The 22,115-nt window shown below is 39.7% G+C and overlaps 2 protein-coding genes across 7 annotated transcripts in view; one reads left to right on the forward strand and one right to left on the reverse strand.

The window, feature by feature from the left end:
* Positions 1-4,730, reverse strand: part of USP33 (ubiquitin specific peptidase 33) — a 53,952-nt gene extending 49,222 nt beyond the window's left edge. For 2 of the 4 annotated variants that reach the window (XM_059135889.1, XM_059135887.1), the window contains exons 1-2: positions 4,496-4,730; positions 4,264-4,307 (exon numbers count right to left, since the gene is read on the reverse strand). In XM_059135889.1, the coding sequence (XP_058991872.1) occupies positions 4,264-4,305 (42 nt within the window). In that variant the 5' untranslated portion in view covers positions 4,306-4,307; positions 4,496-4,730. The remainder of the gene's footprint in view (positions 1-4,263; positions 4,308-4,495) is intronic. The other 2 variants (XM_059135886.1, XM_059135888.1) reach the window with 2 other exon arrangements.
* A 10,320-nt stretch (positions 4,731-15,050) lies between these two features.
* Positions 15,051-22,115, forward strand: part of MIGA1 (mitoguardin 1) — a 105,721-nt gene continuing 98,656 nt past the window's right edge. For all 3 annotated transcript variants that reach the window (XM_059135450.1, XM_059135451.1, XM_059135452.1), the window contains exons 1-2: positions 15,051-15,186; positions 17,930-18,043. In XM_059135450.1, coding sequence (XP_058991433.1) covers positions 17,945-18,043 — 99 coding nt within the window. In that variant the 5' untranslated portion in view covers positions 15,051-15,186; positions 17,930-17,944. The remainder of the gene's footprint in view (positions 15,187-17,929; positions 18,044-22,115) is intronic.

Below are 22,115 nucleotides of genomic sequence, written 5' to 3' on the forward strand. Positions count from 1 at the left end.
ACAAACTAGATTATATAGGGCAACTGGTTTGTTCAGTCCTTAAGACTGCCTTCAGCTCAGGTCAGGATCCCAGTGTCCTGTGATCAAGCCCCATACTGGGCTCCCTGCTCAGTGGGGAGCTTACTTCTTCCCCTCCAGCTCCCCCATGCTTGTGTTCTCTCTTGCTATCTCTGTCATAAATAAATAAAATCTTTTTTAAAAAAGAATTAACTAGATTATATCTGGGATATTTTATTTATAAAGAATACTAAAAGCTACAGAATAAGAATACCTTCCATAGAAATCCTTAAAAATAAGTAATTTGAAAACTATCTGATAAGACAACACTGTGGCTAAGAGTATTTCCTAGAACAAGGCTACTTGGGTTCTATGTCCTAGGTTTCTGACCGGGGATTAAGTTATTTCTCTGTGCTTCAATTCCCTCATCTAAAAAACTGGAATGAGCATAATTATCTACCTCATGGAGTTCTGGGGTATATATAAAGTACATGTAAAGTGCTGGGGCACTGGGTTAGCACAGTCTGCGAGGCCTCTGACTTGATTTCGGCTGAGGTCACAATCTCATGGGTCTTGAGATCTAGCTGCCTCAGGCTCTGCGCTCAGCAGGGAGTCTGCTTGAATATTCTCTCCCTCTTCCCCTCCCCTGACTCCTGCGTGGTTGTGTATATACTCTCTCTCAAATAAATAAATCTTTAAAAAGAAAAAACAACAACACATATCACGTGCTTTGAACAGAGTGAGATAATAATAAAATACATAAAATAATTCAAGTAAGGATGTTTAGACAGAAGACAAAGGTTGGCAGACTTGATATGTGTGTTCCAAATATTTGGACATAATGATCCTTTCTTTTATGTATGAGGAATCCTTTCTTTTTTATGTTAACTGGAGAAAGTTAGCATTAGCAATCCCAGTCAGTGGTGAAGATTTTCAATGATTAGAGCTATTAGAGATCTGGAAGTAAGGGGAAAAACTCAACTTCCCTTCATTTGATAGGACAATTTTGAAGCAGTTCTACAAAAATCTTCACAGGACTAATGCCCCCCTGCACACACACCAGACCCCATTCACTGGCTTTTTTTCCCTTCCTTAATTCTTTACCCACTCCCTCACTGCTGCTTCCAGCATCTCACCTGAACTCACATCTTTCTGTTGTTTTTAATTTAAGTAACTTTACTTAACATGGGGCCCAAACTCATGACCCTAAGATCAAGATTCACATGTTCTACCAACTGAGCCAGCCAGGCCCCTCTGTACCAATGTTTTTATCTAAAGGCCTGCTTTCAAGATAGCACTTCAGAGAAACTACAAGGACCACAAAAGTAATGCTATGGATATTACCTAAAGCTGCCCAAGGAATCTCCTGGTCTCATCTTCTCCCAATTACAACTCAATCTATATTCATATGGAATACATACCTCTTCTGATCAAACACCTTTAATGAATGAACTCTTTCATAATTTGTCTTTTTCATCTCCTATTACTAAATTACATAACCCATAACTTACTATTAGCCAAATTGTTCTACTGATCTTTTCTTAAATTAACTTGTATCTTTCCAGGAACACAATTATCTTTTTATTTTAGAAATGTCCTACAATATTTCCCTGTAGAAAACCTTTCAAAGCTCACATATCTCAAACACCATATCTACCACTCAATTACAAGTAATGTCTCCCTCACCTAAATTCCTGGTTGTAATATTCAAGGCACTTACAGTAGCAGTGGAAAAAAAAAATTAGCCTACTTGACTACAAGATTGACTCTAAGTTCTTTGAAGGCAGAAACCACTATTCATTCTTTTTATTTTCCAAAGGGGTCTCCCTGGTAAACTTACAGATGTTTACTTACTTTGCCTTTTAAAATAACTTTATTTTGGGGCGCCTGGGTGGCTCAGTGGGTTAAGCCGCTGCCTTCGGCTCAGGTCATGATCTCAGAGTCCTGGGATCGAGTCCCGCATCGGGCTCTCTGCTCAGCGGGGAGCCTGCTTCCCTCTCTCTCTGTCTGCCTCTCCATCTACTTGTGATTTCTCTGTCAAATAAATAAATAAAATCTTTAAAAAAAAATAAAATAAAATAAAATAACTTTATTTTGATACATGCACAAATTTTTAAAGTATCAGTTCTCAGAATACCTGGCTGGCTCATTTCAATGGTACATGGGACTTGATCTCAGAGTCATGAGTTCAAGCCCCACGATGGGCACAGACCTCACTTTAAAAACATAACAATAATAAAAATAAAAGTTATCTTACTATATATACTATACATATATATATATATATATATTATACTATACAAACTCATGCTCCTTTTTATAGATGATTATACCACTGCACTTAGATTCTTTGGAACTACCCTATTTATCAAAATGCTCTTGCCATCACATGCAAACTCGAAAAAAAAAACAAAACTTTAAAAACTGCACTAAAGAAGGAGCTGTTACTAGGGCATCTGTCTGGCTCAGAGGAGCATGTCACTCTTGATCTGGGGGTTGTGAATTCAAGCTCCATGTTTGGCTTAGACTACTTAAATAATTAAAACTTAAAAAAAAATGCTGTTCCTTATTACTTTTTTTAAAAGATGTCCATTTTTCACATCTCTCACCAAAAATCTTTCATCATTGGGGCACCTGGGTGGTTCAGTGAGTTAAGCCTCTGCCCTCGTCATGATCTCAGGGTCCTGGGATCAAGCCCCGCATCTGCTCAGCAGGGAGCCTGCTTCCCCCTCTCTCTCCTGCCTCTCTGCCTACATGTGATCTCTGTCTGTCAAATAAATAAATAAAATCTTAAAAAAAAAAAATCTTTCATCATTTATGTACTTGATTTTCTTGCAGAATCCACAGTCTTATTTTATAATTCACAGTGTTCTAATACTATTTGAATTCCAATTTTTATCAAAGGTTACTTCAGCAAGATTATTTCAGGCTTTAAGGAAGTTCTGATTCTTACACAATTTTGAAATGCTTCTGTCATGGGAAAAGACCACTTCTTGGCACTCCTAATTCAGAGAGTTGGCATGAGGTTCAACTAAGATTGCACATATGAAAGGTCATTGAAAATTCTAACAGCAATGCATAAAAATTAAAAATGATCTCAACTCATAATTTCAAATATTTAAAATAAACTACTACAAGCTAATGCCATTAAACTGCACTGTTACTTGGTTATTGGTAGTTTATGAAAGACAAAAAAGTGAAAGTTGGCAATAAATGAGATCAAAAATAAAATGCAATCTTAAGTAGACTATACCTCTTGCATACAGAAGGTCAAATATTTTATTCCTGGAATACTTTTCATATGGTCCTTTTCTTCCAATCCTACCAAACTAAATGAAACAACCCAAATCTGCCAGCATAATGTAACTATTACTGTTACCTTCTTTTAAAATTAGCATTACCTATCAATAAGATTCCTACTTTTCCCTTTTAGTATCATGAATTCAATAATAATATTTGTATTAGGTTCAAGTAAAAGAGCTTATTATCTGATTTGGTCAGACCTTCCCAAATGATAAAATCGCCTCAACTAGAAATTGATCAAAGACAACATCATTATTTTTTAAAGAGGCTTTTCTTAAAGGAAAAATAATCTAATTAAACTTTAAAAATTATATAATTCCATACATCTCTTAGGCAAGAAGTCTAGAGAGCCTTGTGGTAAAATTCGTCCTGTTTAGAGCCTATGCATGTTCCGGCTAGGATTTTACCCTCTGGCCCCATTTTCCAGGCCTAAGGCTAATTATAAGAAAATGTTGAGTGCAAAACACCTAGAAGATTCTCAAACAATAGTTCAACCTGCACCCTACCCTGTAAACATTCAAATGAAAAATATTTTGTACTTGGAAAATATATGAGTAAAAGTCTGGGCAACTACACACTATGGAAATTTGACACAAACAAAAGCTGCAGATGGACAGACTGTAAGGAATAACCTCTGAAACAACATGGATCAAATACTGATCGAAGAGAAATTCCAGGGACGGTGGCACCTAGGACTTTCCCGTTAATAACAATGAATAACGGGGCTTTAGGGCTGCATAAATAGGTCCGAGCACCTCAATTGCGCCGTAAAGCGAAAGCAGGACCTGGGAGCCAGCGCGCTGCGGGGCTTCCAATCGTCTGCGCCCACCGTGGAGGACTGGAAAACCAGCGGGGACACCGTGGAAAGGAGCGGGGCACGTCTCGGGGATCCGCCTCCCCCTCTAGCCTCCCGCTTCCCAGGCGACACTCCCCTGGGGACCCTTCCTTAAAAATACGACTGACTTGCGTCTTTCGCCGATCCCCGCCGTGGCGGCACCAGATCATTCCTGTAACGCAGAGCACAGAGACCTAGGCCTTCATCTCGCCCGCGCGCCCACCACCTCCCCAGAACAAGAAAGAGAGACCACTGCAGCGGCTGCAGCCCCAGAGCGCGGGAGCGAGAACCGAGACCGGCCCCCGGCAGCAAGCGAAGCGCCCTCCGGCCCCGCGCCCCTCCCAGGAGCGCCGCGCTCACCTCCACAGCCTTCCCCGCAGACCCCGCCAGCGCGGCCAACGGTGGCCTGCGGCCGCACCTCCACAAAATCCTCTTTCACTCCCCGGGATTCGGAGAGGGGAGGTGTCGCGTCAGGAAGGCCGGGAAACGGCTCCGCAGCGATGCCCGCGGGATCTCCGCCTCCCGCACCGGCCACTTCCCGCAGCAGCCGCAGCTCCTTCCGGTGTCTCCGCGGACGCCGCAGGCGTCTGGGGCGTCGCGATAGGGCGGAAAGGGGCGGAGCTGCCAGGATAACCCGCCCCGCCCCTGGGGCGTGGCCGCGGTAGCTGGGCCCAGGTGCGGAGACCCCGGCCTGCCCTCACCCCTGTCACTCAGAGAGTAGCTCCAGCACCAGGACCCAGTACATGCAGAGCAGTTTTAGGCTTCAGGTTCTTGTCGTTTTTACACATGTTCTCCTCCTCTTCTATATTTACACTATACGACCTTTAGCAAGTCTTGTCTCAATGCATTAGAGAATTTGCATTAAGGCTGGCCACGGAAGGGCCTCAGGTTTCCGACCTTATGCACAGACAGAAGTATTAGGCAACCCCACTCAACGCTGTTTTCTCTCCTCTCCTCTTTCTTCTACCAACTTCTTAGGGCTTAGATTCTCTGAAAGTAATTCCGTTTCCTTTTCCACATGTGCAAAGGAGAAATTCATCTCTCCCATTTTCCTCTAGGCCAAAATCAAGATCAAATGAAATATTTATTGAAACCTTAGTATTTGCTTAGTGCCTAGAGCATTGAAAGAGACCTGCCTTCTAATTTATGTAACTTAAAATGTGTTCAGTTGATCGCTACACAAACAATAAAAGCAGATAAATTAATGAAAATTATTGTTTAAATTGCCAGTTTCAATCTATCTGATTATCTCTAACTTTGTAGTCTCCAAAATGAGACCATGTAGCCAAGTACAATGCAAGATGCTCAATCTCCACCAGAATCAAGCAGAAAATATTGGAGCTTCTACTTCTATTTTTATGATAAAAGTGGGGAAAAAATGAACCTTTGCTAGTTAGATAGGGATTGACACCAATACCTCAGTTTGCACCACAAGGATCACCTACCTGGGTTCACTGAAAGAGAAAGGAGGTTTCACAATTTGGAGGATGCCTATGGCACAACCATTCCTCTCTCTCTCTCTCTCTCTCTCTCTCTCTCTTTTTTTTTTCAGCATATTTCAAAATATTGCAGTTTACACTCCACAAGGTTGTAGGTAATGTAGTTAATTTTTATTTTTAAAAATCGAATATCTAAATGTTTTAACTATTCCTCATTTGTTAAGAGTGATTATGAAAAACATTTGTTCTCTGATGTCTTGTTCTCTGGTATCAGACTTAAAGGAGAGTTGTATAGATTTATTTGAAAAAAAGACAGTATTGGGGCGTCTGGATGGCTCAGTGTCTGCTTTTGGCTCAGGTCGTGATCCCAGGGTCTTGGGATTGAGCCTTTCAGTGGTGGCAGACTCCCTGCTCAGCAAGAAGCCTGCTTCTCTCTCTTCCTCTGCTGCTCCCCCTGCTTGTGCTCTCTCACTCTATTATCAAATAAATAAATAAATGACAGTGTTTTAGATTTTCTAACCTTTGCTGTGATGGCAAGAGGCTCTCATCAATATGCTAGTTGCAAAATTTTTTTAATGTGTACATTTAATATTTAATCAGAGTAAAAATGGTGGGGGAGAAGAAATGAAGTAAAGGAAGAAGAAAAGAAATAGGGGTAGGAAGAAGGAGGAAGGAAGACTATTGAGTGGTCACATCAAAACAAATACCTTCTCATTTTTGCAATTGAGTATTGGCAAGTGAAAATGTTACAAAACATGCATTTGATGTTTATATACCTGAGGCTGAATAAGCCTTTGCAAATGCTCTTCCCTGAGTCAGACATGCTATTACCAGACTCTCCAAACTTCCATCCCTCATTCTTCTGGCTACCCCCAGCCCTGATATTCCTTGTTTAAAGATTTTATTAATTAATTTTTTTTCTTTTTTAGAGCGATAGAGAGCATGAGTAGGGGGAGGGGAAGAGGGAGAAAGAGAGAATCTCAAGCCCACTCCTTGCTGAGCACGGAGCCCAACATGGGCCTGGCCAGGATCTCACAATCCCAAGATCACAACCGAAGCTGAAATCGAGTATCAGTTGGTTAACAAACTGAGCCACCCAGATGCCCCTGGATATTCCTTGTTTACCCTGTTATTCCTCATTTCAGCATCCTGTTATGTTCCCTTCAGATAATTTATTAGAAATTTTAATTATGTTAAGATTTTTGTGTATATTTAATTTTTTGCCTATGTCTTCAGAACTGTAAAGCTCAGTGAGAGCAGTATTTTTGGCTTGCTCACAATATTCTCATAGTCCAGCTTTAAAAGACTCCAGATATTTGTTGATTCTCAACTGAGGATAGTGGGTATTTGGCCCAAGATGGACATGTGGTAATATTCCTGAGGAGGACTGGAAGAAGAGAAATTAGCTACATTCCTTTGCAGTTACATGACAGGAGAGTCCAAAATGTCATTAGTGCCACTCTTGGGAAACCCTGATTTATTTATTTATTTATTAAAGATTTTATTTATTTATTTGACAGACAGAGATCACAAGTAGGCAGAGACAGACAGAGAGAGAGGGGGGAGGCAGGCTCCCCACCGAGCAGAGAGCCCGATACGAGGCTCAAACCCAGGACCCTGGGATCATAACCTGAGCCGAAGGCAGAGGCTTCAACCCACTGAGCCACCCAGGCGCCCAGGAAACCCTGATTTAAACTGAGGCTTTATAATATGTTTTTGGTTATAAGTGGCAGAAACTCAAACTGTTGTTGCTAACGTGATGAACAAGAAGGATTTGGTAGAGGACAGGCAGAAACCAATTTTATTGTTTCTCATTATTGTCTCTGAAAATCTCTGAAGATCCCTTTCTGCTCCTAGGATAAAATCTTAAGCAAAGCCTTTAGCTTCTCCGGTCACTCCCAAGTAATTAAAAAACCCTCCAGTCATGTTCTAATAATAAACAAATGGTCTTTTCTCCCAGGTATTAAAAAATCCTGTCCAGTGTAATGTCAAAAATGTCAGAACCACACAGGTAAAAAATTATCTGCCATTCCCTCTCTACCCTTTCCCCTGACTTGCTTTTCATTTTGGGCTGCTCCTGGGCTGAGAAAGATAAGGACAGAAAGGATCTTTACTGACTAGGATAGTTATAGCCTGGTGTCATTGTCCTGTAGGTAGAGAGGAGGTCTGAGGCTTATCTTTCTCTCCTGGAATCATCACTCACCTATAATCCCTTGACTCAGCAGTATATCTTCTGGTGTACCTTATGACATATGCCTTAGTCCCCTGGTTTCCAGGGATCCATTCAAAGGTTAGGATCATCTCACTCCTATTGGACAGTCAATATTAGTCAGTCCTATTGGACAGCCTCTCTCAATATGATCCAATCCAGCTCTCTTACATGGATGGGCTCCTCACTTGGCCCACCGAAAGTACATGTGTATCTTTCACAGAAGTTTGGACTGTTCTTAATCAGCCTGTGTGCATCTTTTGCTTGGAGGCAGTCTTAGCCAATTGACTTAGGGCTTCTCTTGTTTTTTCTTGTGTGTGTGTTTTTTTAAAGATTTTATTTATTTATGTGTCAGAGAGAGAGGCAGCACACAAGCAGGGGGAGTGGCAGGCAGAGGGAGAAGCAAGGTCCTCGCTGAGCAAGGATACCGATGCAGGACTTGGTCTCAAGACACTGGGGTCATGACCTGAGCTGAAGGCAGACGCTTAACTGACTGAGTCACCCAGGTGTCCCTGACTTGGGACTTTTCAAATGAGAATCAGTTCTGAGTCTTGTCTGTCTAATATGCCAAAGGATACATGTCATCTTTTCAAAATGGTCCTCTTAAAGACTTTGAGACTTGGCTTGAGATGAGGGGGAAGAATTTACCTCTATACCCCCATTAGAGTACCTTGATTTGGAAGGTATTTGGCATTGACTTTTGAGGCTCTGCCGAGAAAATCCATTTTTATCAATTTGTAAATAGAGTAAGGGTTCGGTTTACTCTAGCTCGGGAATTCTCAAAGATAGCACTACTGACAAGTTGGACTAATTCTTTGTTGTGGTGTATGGTTCTGATGCATTGTAGGAGGTCTAGCATGTGTAGTATCTATTAGATGACAATAGCACCTCCTCCCATTGGTGACAAAATCACCCCTACTTGAGAGTTATTGCTTTAGTTTGGATTGGTGCTTCTCAATGTCTTTTTTGATGATCAGATTAGATCATTCAGAAAAGTAGGTCAATAGACAAGAATGCTCACAATTAGAGGTTTCCAGCAAGAATCACCATCTGGGCATACCTGTAAGCCACCTGAAGCACATAAGTGAGCCCATGTACACCATTTCAGATGCTCTTAGGCAGGGGGAAAAAAAAAAAGGAGGGGGTTATTGGCTCTTTAAATCCAAGGAAGGCTAACTAGAACTGGGAACTCAAACATTACTAGGATGCCCAGTGATCTCTTCATCGGTCATTTCTTGAATTTGCCATCTTGCAGTTTTCTCCAAGAACAGACTTTCTAGTTTAAAAAATCCCAAGTATTGGGTTTATTGTCTTTACCTTGGTTAGGTGCTTCTCAGAAGCTTTCAGCCAAAGATTCAGGATCATTGAAGAACAAAGCAGCCCAAATGACAATTATGTGAATGGATGAAATGGAAGTTTCCAAGACAGAAAATAAGAGGCCAGGTCAACCTGATATTATACAGCAGAACAAAACGAAACAAAAACAAAAACAGAAACAAAACACAAAAAAATATGATATGGCTTTAAGGCCGAGCACAAAGATTTCTGGTGGGCCAGAAGAGGAAGGATTTTTTAGACAAAGGGAAGAACATAGGCAAAATAATATCAACAGAGATAGTAATGCCTGATATGAGAACCTACAAAAGATCAGTATTACTAGAGCAGAGTTTGAGGGCAAAGAGTCAGGGAACAGGCTAGACAGAGAAGGTAGATCATGAGTGATTTTGTCTGCTAAGAGAAGTTTTTCTTCTGGAGATCCATGAAGAAATTTAAGAAAGGCAGCAACATGGTGAGATATATATATTGGATTACTTGGGTAGCTATGAATGGCATAGATGGAGGCAGATTATTGTAGAATACAGACAAGGGAGGCTAAGGACCTAGCAGCAGAGATGACCATGAGAGCTACTTAGGAGAAAAAAATCAATAGATGGTCAACTGACTCTGTGGGGAATGGAACCTAAGAAGATTTTTCTGTACAGATCATCTTCCTTCTTGCATAGATTATTTTGATAGTTCCATGTCTTTCTGACTCTAGTATCTCCTCTAATCTAATGCCATTATTCTAAACACAACTCTCTCTAAAACATAAATCCAATCAAATTCAATAGTTGTTCATATATCCATAGATTTCCACAACCAGCTCAATCTAAGCTTAGTATATTTCACTGCCAGGGGCATGTGGATGGCTCAGCCAGTTAAGTGCTAGACTCTTGATTTCAGCTCAGGATTGTGAGATCAAGTCTCCATTTGGGCTCTGTGCTCAGTGTAGAGTCTACTTGTCCCTCTCTGCTTCTTCCACAACCCCCTTCTCAAATGAATAAATAAATAAAATCTTTCAAAAACAAAGCTAATCAAAAAAGAAGTCCCATACCCTTTAACAGCAACCTCCATTTTCCCACAATCCTTCCAACACTAGGCAGACTAATCTACTTTCTGTCTCTACAGATATCCCTGTATTGGACATTTCATATAAAGAGAACCATATAGTATATATATCTTTTATGATGGGTTTCTTAGCATCTTTTCACGTTGTAGTGTGTAACTATTCCTTTTTTATAGTCAAGTAATATTCCATCACGTGGACAGACTATAATTTATTTATCCGTTCATTAGTTGGTAGATATTTGGGTGGTTTCACTTTTTAGGTATTATGAATAATGTGGCTATTCACATTCACATACAAGTTTTTATGTGAATGTATCTTTTGTGTATTATTTAAGAATGGAATCACTGGGTCACAAGGTATCACTATGTTTAGTATTTTGAGGAACTGAATCTGTAATATTGGATATATGCAGTCATGTGCTAAATTAACATCTAGAACCATAGTCTGAGTTCTTTTTTTTCCCCCATAGTCTGAGTTCTAAATGCCTTGGTCGGCTTTGTTCTGACTTGTGGAGGAATCCACCATACACTTCTGGGTGGGTGATGACAGCAAAGATATAATGGCCAATATATACACTTTGGCATTGTATAGATTTAAAAGGAGGTCCTGAGTTATTTCTGGGGACTCTGCCAGGTTTTAACAGTTAATGGAAAAAGTAATTGCATATATGAATTATCTAAAAGAATTAATCTATTTAGGTAATGTAATGTTTTTTTAACTAAAGTTCTGGACTTTGGTCAGACTTAATGTTTTCACTTGGTAAGTGCAGTTTCACTGCATGAAGTTCACTGGACATATATTAATGAGTCAGCTAGAGTGAACAGTGATTCTATATATCCTAAGTGAAATATCAGATAACACAATCAGTGCATTAAATCTATCTTGGGTGCTTTCTGTATGTGACCCATTCCTAAATGCTGGCTCTTTTCTTATAGGGCCCTTTTGTGGGTTTCTCAGTAACCTCCTCTCTTGCTAGGGATCTCTCACTGTACTATCTCCTAACATTGGGGGCAAAAATCTGTGGCTAACCATTTGGATAGTCCAGTTAGCTCCTGGTTCAAATATACACTCTCTTAAGCTTATTCAAGCCTGGCTACCTTCTGTGACATTCACATAACCCCCAGGATAATTTTTCTTGCAAAATTGCAAGTACAGGCCTTTTCCACTGTAGACCTTTCTCTGCTCTGCCATCAAAGACCTCTTTGGATAGTCTATTGTCTTTAGACTTTTCAGGTAACATAAACTACAGGGCACAGAAGTCAAATGGTCTGAGTTTGGGGCATGTGGGAGGCTTGGTTAAATATCTGCCTTCAGCTCAGGTCATGATCCCAAGGTCCTGGGATCAAGCCCTGCATTGGGCTCTCTGCTCAGCAGGAAGCCTGCTTCACCCTCTCCCTCTGCCTGCAGCTCTGCCTACTTGTGCTCTCTCCTTCTCTCTGTCAAATAAACAAGTAAAATCTTAAAAACAAACAAACCTTGCCCGAGTTTCTGCAAGTTCCTTCACTTGGCTTGAGGTGGGGATAGGATGAGATATGCACTTTCCTTTCCCCACTCTTGGGAAGGGGGAGGAAAATGCACAGCACTCCAGAAAAGTGTTTCTTAGGCATCTTCATTTTTCAGTCTTTGATCGATTCTGCCGTATCATTCCCTGGAGGTATGTGAGGACAGAGAATTGTTAAAGGAGCTTCACATTATTCCTATCATGCATTGTGTGGTTGGTCTAGCACCCTTTTTAAGAATACTTAGCACACTTGACATGTCGTCCTTTTTTTTTTTTTTTTAAGATTTTATTTATGTATTTGAAAGAGAGAGAAAGTAAGAGAGAGTACAAGTTGGGGGAGGGACAAAGAGAGATGGAGAAGCAGACTCCCCACAGATGCAGACCAGATCACAGGACCCTGAGATCATGACCTGAGCTGAGGGCAGATGCTTAACCTACTGAGCCATCCAAGCACCCAGGATCTATTTCTTTTAACTTTGGAGGCTCTGCCAAAGGACGTGGAAAATTCCCACTGAATATGACTACATCTTAGAAATTTGTGCCAGGATTATTCTAAGTTCTCAACCATTTTTTGGTATCTTGGACCCCTCTGACATTCTGGTAAATGGCAAATTAGAGACCCCTTTCTCACATGACATTTCTACGTGCATAAAACAAATGTGTAGGATTACAACAGAAACCAATTATGTGGCAGTAAACTTGAATCCTCAGATCCCATGGAGTTACCTCTCAAGTTGAAAACTTACATAAGAATCCTAGTACTTTACAAGAACTATTACATTTATCTTCCTAACACCCCAATGAGGAAACTGAGACATAATGAGGTTAAGTACTTGGCCTAAGACCACGTACCTAGTCAGAGGCAGAGAAAGGATTTGAACCTGGGCAGTCTAAAACTACAGTGTTGTTTTGAGATTATGCATATAAGAGCTTCCAAATTCATTGATGGTTGAGTAATTATTTCCTTGGGTGAGGGACAGACCTTTAGAATTAACCAAGCTCCATTTTTCCCCTGGGCCAGAATAACACAAGGCATCATCTCCAAGGGTGCCTGTCTGGCTCAGCCAGTGGAGTGGGCAACTCTTGATCTCCAGGTGGTAAGTTCGAACCCCATGTTGGTTGGGTGTAGAGATTATTTAAAAAAATAAAAATTTTGGGGCTTCTGGGTGGCTCAGTGGGTTAAGCCACTGCCTTCGGCTCAGGTCATGATCTCAAGGTCCTGGGATCGAGTCCCGCGTCGGGCTCTCTGCTCAGCGGGGAGCCTGCTTCCTCCTCTCTCTCTCTCTCTGCCTGCCTCTCTGCCTACTTGTGATCTCTCTGTCAAATAAATATATAAAATCTTTAAAAATATATTTTTTTAAAATATTTAAAATATTTTTTTAAAGATTTTATATATTTATTTGACAGAGAGAGAAAGACATAGAGAGAGGGAACACAAGCAGGAGGAGTGGGAGAGGGAGAAGAAGGCTCCCCACTGAGCAGGGAGCCAGACGTGGGGCTCGATTCCAGGACCTTGGAACCCTGACCTGAGCGGAAAGCAGATGCTCCATGAGTGAGCCAAACAGGTGTCCCTAAAAAAATAAAAATAAAAAATAAAATCTTAAAAAAAAGCCATTATACACATATATGAGACTGTGCCTCCTTGATGCTGCATCTATGTGGAATACCCTGTCCTGTGGTTTAAGCCACTATTTGGTTTTCTTGTAGCTAACGGCATCCTAACTGATATACGTACAAATGGCTAAGATTGTGTGTTAACCTTAAAAATAAAACAGTCAGTTATTTTACCAGCAAAAATAGGTTTATTTGGGAATAACAGAATTGCAATTTGGGACAAGCAAGCAAAGTATGGCAAAGCTATAGGCAAGTGTAACAAACACAGGAGAACATTATTTTATGGAGAAGGAGAAAGATGGGAGGGGTTGTTTTGAACAAAAGGCCTTTGGAAAAAAGCAAGAGTTTGGGATGATGATAGTTTCTCGCTGGCTGAGTTGCAGTAGTCCATTTCTTCTAGAAGATGCAATGTGTAACTTTCCTGTTGGGTCCTATGATGGATGATTCTTTCCCTGACATTGAGTGGTAAAACTTTCCCTTCCAGCCTCTCCTTAAATCATGTTAAGTCCTCTTTAGTGGGGTTTCCCTTCATTAATTTTAGCAATTAAATATTCCACCAATCCCGGAGAAGGGAGTCTTGGAGCAAATTACATTGAATTAGAAAAGTGACAAAAATATGGTGTTTCTTATTCCCTTGTTGAACAGTAAAAGCCATAACGAGTATGTACTAATACCTCTTCCGTAACATTTATTGTAGAATTAAAAGAGAAAATGTTCTCAGTAGAGTTAAGAACTACTGCTCTTCCCCTTACACTGAATGTTTGGAAGTTGTCGGAAGTAGGGAGGAGGCAACAGAAAGGGGATTGAGAGAATAAACAAAAAAATCAACCTTTCAGATTCCAGGTTCCTCATCTGTTAACAGCAACAGATATTTTATAAGTGCAGAATATTTTCACACAGAATTTTGTGCACTTTGTTATTATTCGTCTGGTAATGCCACACATCAGCATTGTCATTCTATTTCCCATTTGACTAAATAGAAATCTTGAAAACTAACAGAAATGATTATTCATTCCTGTTCCTTAGATAGGAATAATAACAACTGCTGTCATGTTTTAGCTATCCTAACAAAATTATTTTGACAGTTCACCACTAATAGGCTCAGCAATTGGAAGTTTTAAATCTGAAGGTTTGGTGGAATGTTTTGGCTCAGGACCGGATATGGAAACAGTATCTTTTTTTGTTGTCGTTCTCCATGTCTCTCCTCCCCCATGCCCATTCGTTTACTGTGTTTAGTACCTCAGAACAGGGTATACTCAAAACCTAAAAATACTCAAAAGCCTAAAAACTCATAGTTGGCCATATTTACATATTTGAATTCAGCGGGAAACGTGGTGAAAAAAGAGTAATTGAAATCAATAACTACATCAATACAGGGTTAGAATGCCTCAACATTTATTCGTTTAAGTGCTGAGGCTCTACAACAGTAGTTTTTAATCTGAGATCCTTGGATTGGTCTGGGGAGTCTGAACTTGAATACACTGTAATATATTGCATATATATATATATATATACTGTAACATAGGAGCGTGTCTACGTGCATTTTTCTGGAGTAAAGTCCCCTAGTTTTCACCAGATTCGCTGAATGTCCCTAGAGCCCTCAAAACGCGACAAAACACGATACCAGTTGACAGCATTGCAAAAACGCATTTCTTCTTAAGTGGTCTTTTTTTCCTATTTGGCAAGGCAGAAACCTCCTGCCCTAAACAAAAATGGCGGGAGCGGCTTCACACGTTGCCCCTCACGCTGAAAGGCTAGAAGGCCCCCGCTACATTCTTTCCACCTTCCCACTCCTGACCCCGGAAGGACTCCATCCCCGCGGCCAAGCGGCTGCTCAGCGCGGGGCTGCGGCGGGGAAGCAGGCGTGGGCCAGCCGAACCTGGCCTGGAGGAGCACCAGGTACAAGGGTGGAGACGCCGGGCGTTGGGGCGGGTGGGGTCGCTACGCGGGCCCGGCTGAGGAGGCGAGGCTGGGCATGGTGGGGCGTGGTGGGGCGCCGGCTGGGGCCCTGGCCTTGGCCCTTGAGCTTCTCAGTGCTGGTGAAAGAACAGAAAGCCAGAGAAGTCCCCACGCCGGAGGGAGGCCCGCAAAGGCAGCACTCTATCAGGGAGGGCACCTGACTGGTCCGAGCCCGACTGAGGGCCAGGGCGGGCGAGCGGAGAGGGAGACCCCTTTCCTGGTCCCTTGGTAAAGAGGGAAGACCGCTGAGGAGAGTGCTGTGGGGATCGGGGGGTGGGGGTCTTGGTGGAGGTAGGAACCGCTTGTGGGTCTGTGTTTCTGCTTGAATGCCAGTGGTTTGAGCAGGGAGTAGTATTTGAATGGGGAAGATTACGCTCTCTTTGCAGGTGCTTTCAGAGAACAATGTAGCATTGGGAGGAATTGGGGCGTTGGGATCCTCTGTCAATAAAGTTGCTTAACATTTATATTCTGGAGGGAGGACTCCGGAAGATCTTGCTCTTGCACAGACTTTAATTATTATTGTTCTATCATTATTGCAACGAAGCATAGCTGTGTTTTTCTCAGAGTTCGGTTGTATGGATTTAGGCTTCACGTCAAAATTTTTTAGGGTATTTCAGACTTTCATTTTTGCTTAACTAGTAAAGTTCAAGCTGTAAAAGAGAATTTTAGGGTGTTTAGAAACAAACTAACACACTTTTTAGCTCCGCAGTGGTTAGCTGTAGAGAAGCGAGTAATATTACATAATACAGTATTTCTGGTAATGTTTTAGACTCTATGAATTTGAATATTAAACTGCCTTAGTGTTCATTTTAATTATGAAATTCTTATGGAAGCAACTGAAAGTCGGATTTTTAAATATTATTCAATTATTATTAAGTTTGGAATCATTCCCTCAGTGATTTTAAGTTAAAGGGAATGAGGTAGGTAGGATGTAAAAAGGAGATTTGTCAGAACTCTTTTAAGAAAACCCTGGCAGTTTAAATTGAAAAGTTTGCTTTATTTTCTTTCTCCTCTCTTTAAAAAATAGGAATCTTTTATTATGGAGAAAGACACTTTGGGAGAATTACTCAGTATTTTTTTTTAATGTAGCAAAGATGGCTTAATGATCCAGAATCTACTTAATTGCTAAAAATGTTTCTTAAGAAGTTGTCAGTTTTAAGGGAGTGGAGGGGATAAGTGTACCTTTTTTTATTCTTTTTAGTGTAACAAAAAAATAATATATGTAGGTGCCTAAAAAATGAAATATTTGAAAAGACTTATAATGAAAAGGAATGATTCCTTCCCAGCCTCTCTTATACCCCAGAGGACCATTTTTCTCTTGTTTGTTTATAGATTCCTTTGTATTTCTCAGTAATATATTTGTATCATAGTTTATTGGTTGGAATAAATGTGTTTCAATTAGAATTATACTGAGCCTGAACATAGTCATTAGAATATGTGTGAGGGGGCATTAAGTTTATACTCTGTGTCAGTAGTAGGGAATAAGTTTAGTAGGTTAGTGTCAATAGCAGTAAACCACCTGTGTTTTATTTGGAAGGAGACTACTACTTAATCAGTGGTTTTGACAATTGTGTGAAGAAAGAATATTAACAGAAAAGGGTAGTCTACTGGAGTCTACAAAAAGAGAAGACAAATATGCAGAAATAAAGGACTTAAAGTATAGCTAGACAGTAAGCTTTTATAGAGAGATTGCTAATGATTTTTATCTTCTCTTTAGTTATATTTATGTGGCCCTATTCAATGAAAAGAAACATTAGATTTGGTAGACATAAACATTCTAGTTACTGGAGAGGCCTATTCTCTTGTGTACCAGAGACCTGTCTGGCTTTTAATTGGCCTAGATAAGTGGATCCAGGGATCCATTAATTTTGTGCTCACTAGGCAGCCTTTTTAACATTTTAGAAAAATTTAGCTCCTTACAGTTTTTTATTTCAGAGAAGGTGTGTTTTGATAACATATTTATGTATTCTTTTACTAGATAGTATATTTCCTTATTATAAATGAATAAATTTTTAAGATAACTTATACATCAATACTATGTGAATTTGTTTAGGCACACAGATAAAATTGAGTTTCTGGCTTTGAAAAGCATAGACCCAGAGCCTGAACCATTATGTATCTATGAAGGCTACCCGTAAGGGCTTTTCTGAGAGCTGCTTTCTCTATAGACATCTGACTTCTCTTTCTTTGGTTTCAATAGAAATAGGCATTAAAACAATTAAAATTTCATAGCATGTATGTGGCATTTCTTTGAAGATCTTTAAAATGGGCTAGTAGGAGAATAAGTACCTGAGTTCTGAAGTTCAGTGAACTGAGCTTTCTAGCCCTGGGAGTCCTGGTCCCAGTTAGATTTCCTTGTAGGAAATAGGTGGAAGAAATAAGTTTTAAATTATGATTTAAAAGCTGAAATGTTTAACCAGAAAAGAGAAAATCTAGAACCTGCAATTTTCTAGGGAAAATGTGCTACCTGAACTCTCAGTTCAAATCTAACTCAGTTCTTTTTGGGTGCTTTGGTGATTAATAAATAAACTTTTAGCTTGGATAAATTTGGCTCATAATTTTTTTCAGGGAAGTTTATTATGAATAATTAACTGCAAAAAGAAAAAAAAACTGATAGAGTTAAAATTTCAATTTGTCTCTTTCATTTGGTGGCTCATATGTTTTTATGTTTCATTTAATGAAGATTAGAAGAGGAGTCATGTCAGAAGAAACAGTAAGCGAATCACAGTTTTCCTTGAAGACAGCAGTATTAAGAGTGTTTGATCTTCCTCTGTCTTGGTACTATTCTCTCTCCCAGGTAAAAAAGAAAGAAATATGAAGTTGAATAATAAATTTATTGCTCAGAGCATAGTATTTTATTTACAGTATTTAACTTTCAGTTGAGGTTTTAAATGGTTCAGTCAAATATTTATTAAGGTGGTTTAATACTTACTTGATTTTTATTTCATGGCTTTTAGTTGTTATCATATTCAGGACTTTTTAAAGAAATAGTCCTGGGGTACCTGGCTGCCTCAGTTGGAAGAACAAGTGACTTTTGATCTTGGGGTCCTGAGTTTGAGCCCCATGTGGGTGTAGAGATTACTTAGATAAATTAAATTAACTTAGACAAAATTGTTCTACCTTTTTTTTTTTTTATAGAGATTCTTTTATTGATTCATTTGAGAGAGAGCAAGCAAGAGCATGAAGGGGGAGGTGAGAGGAAGAGGAAGAAGCAGTCTTCCCACTGAGCGGGGAGCCTCGTACCTCATAAATGGAATTATATAATATTTGTCTTTTTGGGACTGCCTTATTTTACTTAGCATAATGTCCTCAAGTTTCATTTATTATGTAGCATGTCAGAATTTCCTTTTTTTTTTTTTTTAAAGATTTTATTTGTTGATTTGTCAGAGAGAGAGAGTGCACACAAGCACAAGCAGTGGGATCGGCAGGCAGAAGGAGAAGCAGGCTCCCTGCTGAGCAAGGAGCCTAATGCGGGACTCACCTGAGCCAAAGGCTTAATTGACCGAGCCACCCAGGCGTCCCAGAATTTCCTTGTCTTCCCAGGTTGAATAACATTTGATTTTACATACATACCACATTTGGTTAATCCATTCATCCACCACTGGTCATTTGTGTTACTTCCATCTTTTGGCTCTTGTGAATAATGGTGCTATAAACATGAGTGTATAAATATGTATTCAAGTCCCTGCTTTCAGCTCTTTTGGATATATATCTGATGTGAAATTGCTGGATCACATAGTGATTCTGTGTTAAATTTGTTGAGGAACTCGCATATCTCTTTCCATAGTGGCTTCACTACCACTTTTCATTTCTACCAGCAGTGGACAAGAGTTCTGGCTTCTCCACATTCTTACCAACACCTGTTATTTTCTGGCTTTTTGATATAGTTGGTATCTCATTGTGGTTGTGATTTACATTTCCCTAGTGATTAGTGATGTTGAGCATCTCTTCACGCACTTACTGTCTTTTTGTATATCTTCCATGGGAGCAGTCCCTATATTTTTAGTATTTGCTTCTAAGGCAATTTGTGCTTCCTTGTGCTAAAGAAAACGGTATGTATAGAAAGTAGCATTTAGTTCTCTAAAGTTACACCAAATTTCATCCAATCCAAGATGATGATTTTTTTGACATTTGGACATTTACAAAACTTGCTTACATATTGAAATGAATAGTATCTCAGATGGGTGAAATATAGTGTAATTTTACATGTATATAGGAAAGAAGGTTGCACAGTTAAAATGTATGAGAATAGTAATTACTACCTAGGGTTCAATATGTTTAAGACGTTGTTTATGTCCTTTATACATAAAATGTCTCTAATCTACAAAGTAACCCTGGAATTTGGAAATCATCTCAATTTTACTAATCTGGAGGCTTCAAGAGCTTCAGTAACTTATCTAAAAGGGCAAATAGTAGGGGTACCTGGGTGGCTCAGTTGGTTAAACATCCGACTCTATTTATTTATTTGAAAGAGAGAGAGAGTGTGTGTGTGCAGGCAGGGGGAGGGAGAGGCACTAGCATACTCCATGGTAAGCACAGAATCCCACACAGAGCACGATCTCAGGATCCTTATATTAGAACCTAAGCTGAAATCAAGAGGTATACACTACTTGATCATATATAGTATTCAGTGTGACTAAAGTGATTTTAATAGATGATGTAAGATAAATAGGGATTTATTTATTTAAGATTATTTTTATTGACATATATTATTAGCCCTAGGGGTACGGGTCTGTGCATTGTCAGGCTTACACATTTCACAGCACTCATCATATCACATACCCTCCCCAATGTCCATAACTCAGCCACCCTCTTCCTACCCCCCAATCTCCCAGCAACCTTGGTTTGTTTTGTGAGATTAAGAGTCTCTTATGGTTTGTCTCCCTCCGACAAATAGGAATTTAAACACCTTCAGTGATGCATCTTGATTCATGTTTCACCACTGCGGAATTGTGTGATCTTTGGCAGGTCACTTAACCTCTTTGAAGCCAATTTACCATATTTGACATGCAATAAATGTTAACTCCTATTATATTTCCCTGTGTCATTTATTTAAGTAATAATACATTTTCCAAGTATTTGTTCTTTCATTTAGTGAATATATACTCTAAACAAAATACTTTTGTCTCTTTTGGTTCTGTACTTTTCTTAAGGATTGCTTTGGAATATTACTGTTTATCATGTAATAGAAACAGACTCTGATTTTCCACCACAACATGAAGAGGCAAGTAGTTTAGTTGATTCTTCAAATTCAGAGTGTCAAGTGAGAAAGACAAAGACAAATTTTAAGCACTTAGGATAAAAAGCTGTCTAAATGCACTGTAGCATCCTGAACTGGTCCTGGAATTGAAAAAGAACATCAGTGGAAAAACTAGTGAAATCAGAATAAAGTCTATAGTTTAGTTAATAATATTGTACTGTTAGCTTTTTCGTTTTGTTTTAATGTAAATTTTTTAGTTTTACAAGAGGTTATATAAGATGTTAATATCAGGAAAATCCCAAGTGATGGGTATATAGGAACCCTACTATCTTTGCAGCTTTTCTGTAAATCTAAAGTTATTTCGAGGCACCTGGGTGGGTCAGCTGGTTAAGTGTCTGCCTTCGGTTTAGGTTATAATCTTGGGGTCCTGGGATCAAGCCCTACATTGGGCTCCCTGCTCAGTGGGTAGTCTGCTTTTCCCTCTGCCTCTGCCCCTCCCATGCTTGTGCTCTCCCTTTCTCAAATAAATAAATAAATAAATAAAATCTTTAAAATAATTATTTCTGGGGCACCTGGGTGGCTCACCTGGGTGGGTTAAAGCCTCTGCTTTCGGCTCAGGTCATGATCCCAGGGTCCTGGGATCGAGCCCCGCATCGGGCTCCCTGCTCCACAGAGGAGCCTGCTTTCCTTCCTCTCTCTCTGCCTGCCTCTCTGCCTACTTGTGATCTTTGTCTGTCAAATAAATTAAAAAAGAAAATTATTTCTGTTTTAATTTTTTAAATTAGCATTAAATCATAGCTCACATTTTTTTTTTTATAGCTCACATTTTTGAGTACCTGCTACGTGTCAGATATTATGTATGTTATGTATGTTATCTATCCACAACAACCTTATGAGGAAAGGGTTATTCCCATTTATTCAGAGTTTACAGTTTGCATGCAGTATGTTCTAGTTATCAGAAAGATGCATTCAAAGTATATCTATTAAGCCTCTACTGTGTTTCAGTCAAGACATAATGTGGTGAGCAAGATATAGGCATAGTTCCAGCCCTTACTGAGCTTAGAACCTTAATAAAGTTTGTAGAAACCACCCCTTCATCCCTGCCCCCCCGTCGCCAAAATAAAGGTGTTGTAAGTACTGTGTTTGAGGAATAGATCAACTGAATCCTTTTGCTGAGTAAAGGGAAATAAGGTTATTAGAACAGGAGACTCGTGTGTGACTATCTGTTCTCTGTTTCCAGAGAACATTAGATGGTGGGGGAAAATTGACAAAGAGCATTAATCATAGCATCAGGTTATGAAGTGGGCAGGGTTGTGAAATCTGATCATAAGGAGTAGTGTTCTTTTCCTTTGTGTTTTCAGTGTCTGGGCCATAAATAGATGCTCAATTCATGTTGAATGAATAGGACATGTGTCTAGTTTTCATTTGTCTGGAGGTGAGGAAATGAACTGCATCACCACAGAAAACCTCTCTGAGCTTTAGGATTCTGAGATGCTATTTCCAGTGTTGCAGGCAATGATATAAGAAGCGATTGACTTCCCTATGGTGGAGAGGAGTAACAAAACAAGAAGTGATAAGCAGGAGTAAGAGACTTTCAAGTGTTGTATTTTCTAGATTACTTAGGATAAACATTTTCTCTGGGAAATTTGTTACTTTTTTTTGTCATGGA

The sequence above is a fragment of the Mustela lutreola genome, chromosome 10 (genome assembly GCF_030435805.1).
Source record: "Mustela lutreola isolate mMusLut2 chromosome 10, mMusLut2.pri, whole genome shotgun sequence".
NCBI lineage: Eukaryota > Metazoa > Chordata > Mammalia > Carnivora > Mustelidae > Mustela > Mustela lutreola.